Genomic DNA, 8,265 nt, shown 5'->3' on the forward strand with positions numbered 1-8,265 from the left:
ACTAATTCATTTTATCCATTCACTATAATTTCTTGACAAGGAGAATGATGTTTGTTTATATATTGAATATCACAATTAAACCCTACTATATATCATTAGTTATTTATTAGTTATTAAAATTATCTATTTATTTCAATTGCCTATTAGTGACAAATAAGCAAATTGAACATCGTTGTTGTGATTAAAGTCTTGCTTTTCTAAAAATATTAGTCTGTGATTCTAAAACACTCCCTGTGGGATCGATATCTAGGACTCCATTAGAGCCCTATATTACTTGAGCGATACGTATACTTGCGTTGACAAATTCAACTTTAAAATTATTGAATATTATAATTATACAACTTAATCAAATCAGAAACATCTATAAAGTCGCGATCAAGTCTTTGGATACTGTTGTTGGAAAATTAAATCTTCTAGTAGCGTCATCAAATTCTTATATTTGTCGATTACAAAAAGAAGTCGGTCAGTGGTCAATTTGGGTTCCTCACTTGGTCAAAACCCTAAACCCACTCAACCAAGGGTTGAAGGCTTTCGCTTGCACTGGTGAGGCCCAAGAAAACACAACTCTGGTCTAGGGTCATGTGCAGTAGGTGAGGTGAGTTCTCTAAAAAGTGAGGTCAAAATGCTCTTATGAGTTAACAACAGATGTTTTATCTAAACATATTGTTTAGCTTTAAATTGACATAATTTGATTCTTTTTACAACTTGATGTTTCTTGTTTCTTTAACGTATTCTCACTCAAGCTTCTTACTAACAAAATTGTATCTCTAAAGCTACTACTTGAGATTTTAAATTGGCTAAGCAAACAACTAAATTTACTTTGCTATCTAAGGGTGAGGATGATGTTAAATTTCTTTTTCAAAGAGCTAAATTTAGATGTAATTTTAACTTTAATAAAGAAATTTTAGTTAATAATAATTATACTGAGAACCATGATGATATTGCTAACAAAGCTATATCTTTTTACTATTATTTGCTTAATGAGAATAGTGAGGATGTTGTTTTAAGTGATCACACCTTTCATGTCAACAAAAAAGTTTCTGGGAATGATTATGATTGTTTAAATCAAAATTTTTCTAATAATGATATTAAAAATGTTTTTTTTTTCTCCATCCCCCAATCTCCGTGGCCAAAAAGTAATATGCATTTGTTGCTCCTGTCATTGATCTAAGCAAATCAGCATTTAACTCACTTATCTTTCTGTTAGAACGCAAAAGATATTTATCACCACTTTCGGTAAGAGGGTGGTTATGGCTTTCAATGAATTTCTTAACAATCCAATTTCCTTCAACATTGATGGCATATCTAACCATGGCTTGTCCTTGTGTCAGCTTTTCTAAACTTCACAGTATCTGTCAGGCTTGTCTCCTTCTTGCGGCCAACCTTTCGGCAAATAAAATCTTTAGTTTTAATGTTCTTCAAGTTTGGCCAATAGCTGTTATGATCCTTTCTAGCAGAAAAACCTACATGATGTGCATAAGCACAGTAGCAATCGTATGCTTCTTGATCATTGTGCACAGCGGTACAAAGAAATGTCTCTGCGATTGGATTATTACACTGCACATCACCACCCCCTTTTAAAAATAGTCAGATAGATATAAAGCAAATAATAACAGTACAAAAAATATACAATAACATCATCATAACACTATAAAAACTATACAATAACATCACCACAATAGTACAACACTGACATCACTACAATAATTCAATCCCTAAAAAATAGCACCATTGTAACACTAGAAAAAGTAAACAATAACATCACATAACACCTTAGTAACACGACAAAAATACCTTAATAATACAACAATATAATACAACAACAACATTACTAGGACAATACAAACCATAAACTTTAAACAATAACACACTACACCCTAAGCTCTGGCAATAACACGATTATAACACTACAAAAACTTAACTATAACATCACATAATACCTAAATAACACGACAATAACACGAGAATAATACAACAATATTACAAAGATAACAGTATTAGAACAATACAATCCCTAAACCCTAAACTATAACAATAAGACCACTGTAACACTAGCAAAACTAAACGTAAACATCACATAACACATCAATAACACGATAATAACACAATAATAATACAAAAAAATACAACAATAACACCACTATTACAAAATAATTCCTAAACTTTAAACGATAACACTACACCCTAAACAATAACAATAACACCACTATAACACTAGAAAAACTAAACTATAATACCACATAACACCTTAATGAAATAACAATAATACGACAATAATACAACACAAAACCATAATTAAAACAAACAAAAAAACACACAGCCCTAGCACTATAATAACCTAAACTAAAATAACAAACCTAAACACCAGCATAACACCAGAAATAACACCACACTAACTATAAACTAGAACAACTAACAAAAACCAGCTAGAATCCACATAACAATGCAATGCAACAGTAAAATAAACCCTAAACTAAAGCAAACTCACTTCTGATTTAAGCTTCTCCACATTATTTAATAATTACATTTTCTCTCCCGAGAAATCCAATGCACCAGCTTGACAGAATCCTCTTATTTTGGATTGGCGGAGGCATAAAGTAGGACATTAAGGCTTTTTGGCAGGATTCTATACGGACAAAAAGTCACTTTTTCTCGTCTTGGGCGGGGTCGGGTTTCGGACGGGCCGAGACGCCTGTCTTAATTAATTTTTTTTACTAAAACCTAGAATCCACCATTCCCCTTTCGAGTCTTCTTATCACTCTAAATTTGCAGTTTTCTTTCAAGCTTGTGGTTTGAAGTAATGAAACAAGTCCTCTCACGTTGGAGCCAACTGATGCGGGCGAACTCATTTTGTCTAGATTCTGCTCTTACTGAACCTTACCCTCTCGATATAAAAGTTTCACTTCTAGTGCCTCTATTTCAGTTCTTCTTGCCGATGATATATTCAAATTTCTGCAATCGCTTGTAAAAAACCCAATGGCGGAAAGTTTGTTTACGAAATCCTTCATGAAGGACTTTTCTGGTTGTAACTCAGCAAGCTAACCTCTAAATCAAAATTCCTTCTCGTCATTAAGGTAACCAAACCTTAATTTCAACCAAGGACATCAACTCTTATGCAACTCCACTTGTGTTTTCCTTAGTTTTAAAATGTGTTTTGGTAGACCTAAAATGTATGTTTTTCACTTTTTTTTCCCTCCAGATTTAGGTTTGTTTGGTTTATATTTGGTCAGATTTTTATATGCTCGACACATAAGAGCATGTTTGTTGTAGTCTAATGATTTATTAAGTAATTTTTATTGTTCAATAAAGAAATACTAAGCAACAGAATAAGTGGTAACCATCAGGATGATGTGGATGATGATGATTACGACTCCTTAGACAAGCCTCGTGTATTTGAAGTTTTGAGGACTAAGTGGTTCAAGTGGAAAGATTCAAGATCATGAAGTCTAAGGTTATGTATTCCATATTATATGTCTAAGGTTTTCATCTATGTTACATTCATATATCAGCCAAATACAATGTTATTATCTTTAATCAATAGAAATTTTCCTAAACCGGTGTTTCTGAAAACATGGGAATTTTTAATATATAAATATCATTAGTCATTGTTGAATTCAGATCTGTTTGATCATGGCCAATAAAGAACATGGGGACCGAGGGGGAGAAAAGAAGAGAGGAAAAAGGAAGACTTGCGTTGTAGGGGCGAATTAGGTGTTCTGAGGGCTCTTAATCATTAGTCATTAGTCATTGTTGAATCTCAGTTTCCATGTCCCTCGTATCCTTCTTCAACACGTTCCCCAATCTCGCAATTGCTTCTGTCTGTTGCTGTAACACCTCTTGTAAGTCTGCAAGGCTTTGTTCATCAATTTTGACAGAACCGAGATGATAGCTAGTTCCGATGCCACCGCCATTGGCTTGCACTCGAGTTATAGATAGCAATAGCAGATTATGAACCTTCCTGGACTGCTCTCCTCCTGGTCCCTTAATCTGTCTATGGAATCAAACTTATCAGCCAGCTCTTGTTCATCTTTCATCAAAGGCATCCGTAGACCTCTGCCCTCCAATGCTTCCATTATTCTCACAACCCTCGATAGACGCCTTTGAAGGCATTGCTCTTTCTGCTGCAACCTCTGGACCCAAGGAAATACATCTGCTTGGATATGCCTTTGAAGCTTTTTGACATTAGATTGTGTCTTCTGCAACCTTTCTGCATACGAAACAATAGTTTCATCCTGAATCTTGCTTCGATTTGAAAGGCCCTTGACTCCTTGAACAAGCTCGGGCCACAGTCTCTCCCGATCCACACTCCCCATTCCCTCCAGCTTCCCCATTGCCTCCGCCCATTTTATATCACAAACACCAACAGGTTTCACCCTAGCTGTCGGATCAGTCACACTAAAAAGCAAATGCCTGAAAGAATATTTAGGATTGGCCGGTTCTTCCTTGTAGGCATCTACGATCACCAGGTCGTCACGGTCAGCGAGACACAGAGTGAGTGGAGCGACAGGCGCCATCTGCGTGGTGATCTGCGCATTGTGCTGCAAGCCAAAAGAAGGGAACTGCTGCTGCGGTTGCTGAGGAAAGAAGGAGAAGGATGTCTGCTGCTGCTGCTGTAGAGTTGAAGTTGTTGGGGTTGTTGGAAAAAGGGAGTGGAACCGAACGCCGGCGTTGATGGGTCCCGAATGCCGGCGTTGATGGGGTCCCGAACGCCGGTGTCGAAAACGTCGTGTTGAACGCCGGAGTGGAAAAAGGCGTGCTGAATGCCGGCGTGGAAAATGGAGTGCCGAACGCCGGAGTAGAGGATGGCGGCGCGAATGATGGAGTGGAGGGGGTGCCGAAGGCAGGAGTGGAAGATGGGGTTCCAAAGGTGAGTTCTGTGGAGGGAGTGCCGAAGGCCGGGGTCGGCGATGGAGCCAATCAAATATTACATCAGTACTACGCACATAAAAATAACGTGCGTAGCCAATCAAAACACGCCACGACATCTCGCACGGTAGAGCAAAAAAAACGGCGCAGTAACACGGAAAATATTATCTCCTGTGTTATTGCGCGTTATTCATGTGTTATTGCGTGTTATTCATGTGTTATTGATGTGTTATTGTGTTATTATAACACCAAAAATATTTTCAGGATACAATAACACATAAATAACACACAATAACACTTGAATAAGACGGGAAATATTCCCGACAGAGAAAAAAACGGCGCAGTAACACGGGGGAATATTCTCTCTGGTGTTATTCTTGTGTTATTGTGTGTTATTCATGTGTTATTCATATGTTATTGTGTTATTATAACACCAATAATATTCTCAGGATACAACAACACATGAATAACACACAATAACACATGAATAACACGGGGAGGAATATTCCCCGTGTTACTGCGCCGTTTTTTTTCTGCGCCGTGCGGGATATCGTGGCGTGATTTCATTGGGTACGCACGTTCCTCTACGTGCGTAGTACTGATGTAATATTTTTTCTCCAAAGGTGAGTTCTGTGGAGGGAGTGCCGAAGGCCGGGGTCGGCGATGGAGAGCCAAACGCCGGCTACGAGGAAGGTGTTCCAAACATACCTTTTCTTTTACGGTATCGTTGATTAGGGTTTTGTCCATATACATATATATATACATGAATCATATATATATATATATATATATGCATTCCTGGTAACTGCCTTTGGGGTGGTTCGAACAACCGAGCAATCGGAAAATGCGTCGCTAGTTGGGACGGGAACGATGAGCTCGAGGTTGTCGGCCATTGGCTTGAGGTGGTTGCCTGTTAGATGTGTTCGACCGTATGAGGTAGGTTGCTGGGAGGTTGAATGAGATGCCCGGTTGAATGAGATGGCCCTCTGTTTTTGTGAAGTGCCTTCTTGCCTTTGGGCACATGCTTTTCCTTCTGTTATTGATTGAAACTCGTGGTTGAACATGTGGCTCACCGATTTCTCAAAAGGCATCTAGAAGATGCACAATTAGGCCTTTTTGGTTATGGAAGATGCTATCGGGAACATCTACACCATCGTCGCATTCTGTGCCAGCAACAAGGTGATGGAACCCTACAAGCTACAGGAAAGCCGACTGGAGGAAGGATGACGGATATTCGATTGAATGGGATGGCCAGCCGGATGGCATGGTTGGCGCGAGAGATCCGACGCGGAGGAACTTTTATGTGACTGATAGAGCCAGCCGGGAGACTGTTGGCACTGGGGAGGTTTCCATGCATCAATTAGGGTTGACTGAGAGACAACCGACGTTGGGGAGTTTCCGCGCTTCAAATATTATTGACTGGGAGACGACTAGCATTGGGGAGTTTCCGTGCGACTGATAGGGTCGGTAGAGTGACGGCTTTTGTGCGATAGAAAAGCCGACATGGAGACAGCTAGTGTGGGGCAGACTTTCACTCGATAGATAGCGCCGATTGGGAGAAGAGTATGTCTCTAGATCTGGAAGGGGAGAGCATGCACCCAATTTTTGAACATGCCTCAGTCTTCAAATTTGATGAGTTGCTAAGAGATTTCGCTAGACCTACGGGGAAATAGATGTCATTCATTGGAGATCGCTGAGAACAAAGAATATATGGAGTGAATCAGTGAATCCGCTAATGTGGTAGTTCCCCTTGTGTGCTCTTTGCAAGGAGTTTTTTTTTCTTTTTTATGAAAAGTTTCTCCTCGGTGTTGTTCTTCTTTTTTATGGCATAATCCACACTCCACTACATCGTTTAGGATATTGAATCCAAATCTATTCGATTGTGCCCAAGGAATAGAGTGTAGGGACTGAAGGAGAGAAATAAGAAGAAGAAGGAGAGAGGGAGAGGAAGACTTGCCCCGTAGGAGCAAATGGGGTGTTCCCAAGGCTCTTAGACCCATTTTACTTCACTAAATATTTGGGTTATAAGGAAGGGGTATCAAAAGCCCCGAATACATGTTATAATGCTCTTATTTATCAAAAATAGAGAGGACAAATCACAAAATTATAATATTAGCCTTGCTTTAAAGAGAGTTATACAGGGCACTTTGGTCTCTTTATCTAGACTAGAAGATTGTCTCTAGATTCGAGTAGACCAGTTTTGGCCATACAGTCATATTATTTTTAAAATATCTATTAAGAATTTGCCTATAATGCATAAAAATCATGTCTACGTACAGTTGTGTAGGTCAATAGAACTCTTTTGGATATTCAAAGCTGGTGAGCCCTAAAATGATAAATTGATTAAAAATTTATCAGATTTTCATAATTTGTTGTTTATCTTCAAAGTTTCGAAGTTGATAAAGTTGATCATAAATATGTAAACTTGTATAAAATAAAATTATAAACGGCCAGTGAGTCAAGTATGAGTGATTATACTAGATATGGTTATATATAAGGATTTAGGATATTATTATATTGCTTCTGTTTTTTCATACTGATGATTATAGACATTATGATACCGAAAATCATAATAGAATGAGTGACAGTTTTCATTTCTGCAATATAATATTACTCTAACCAGATAGTTTGATGACACATTATTGCTTTTATATAGTAAATCATGCTTCTTAAATTATTTATCCTGCACGCTTCAATATATACTAATTTATATCTTAATAGATAATAGTGATTAAGTTTGAGATATCAAATGCATTAATTATAAAATTTTCTTTTGACTGATTCTGCAAAGATACTTGATAGATCGTCATCATTGGGGAAAAATTTTCAGGAGTAGAATTTGGCATTTTAAGTTTATGTTACAATTTTATTTGTAGATTTGTTTGGTTTGGATAGTTTTGATCGCACAATTTTTCCTTCCTAATCTTTTTTTACTGGTTATCATTTATGCTTGTTTGTTGTAATAATATTATGAATTATATTAATACAATAAATATTATGTATTTTTTCTTGTTAACACTTTTTGTTTATAATTATTTATAAATAAACATTGCTTTTGTGGGTAGAAAAGATATTTATATCGATGTTGAGTTTTGAAAATTATTTCAAAAGTTAAAGACAATCCCTTCATCACGTTCCATGCTGTTGGGTAAACCACCTTCCCGGCTTAGAGCGTTAGAAATGAAATATGGAAATTAAAGGAAAACACATGGAATGAATTTCAGTGTAAGTTTTTAAAATTTTACTTTTCAGACTTTGTGAAAATTAAGTGCATGCAAAATTTATTAGAATAACTCTGAAATAAACTTGAATGAGAGCATTATTCAGTCTTATAACACTAGAGCTTTTAGTGAGGAATACCTCTTAGAAAAGAAAAATAGACCCTTTGGATTCTTATAG

General features: G+C 37.1%; 1 protein-coding gene across 1 annotated transcript; it reads right to left on the reverse strand.

Annotated features, from left to right (window-relative positions):
- Positions 1–3,648: 3,648 nt before the first annotated feature.
- On the reverse strand, positions 3,649–6,223 carry LOC110038144 (nuclear pore complex protein NUP54-like). Its single transcript, XM_020742914.1, is given in 3 exon segments — positions 3,649–3,995; positions 3,998–4,935; positions 6,018–6,223. Coding segments are annotated over 3 exon segments (1,395 nt in total). The 3' UTR covers positions 3,649–3,744.
- Between the last annotated feature and the right edge of the window lie 2,042 nt (positions 6,224–8,265).

Source organism: Phalaenopsis equestris, unplaced genomic scaffold (assembly GCF_001263595.1).
Source record: "Phalaenopsis equestris unplaced genomic scaffold, ASM126359v1 Scaffold231576, whole genome shotgun sequence".
In the NCBI taxonomy this organism is placed as follows: Eukaryota; Viridiplantae; Streptophyta; class Magnoliopsida; order Asparagales; family Orchidaceae; genus Phalaenopsis; species Phalaenopsis equestris.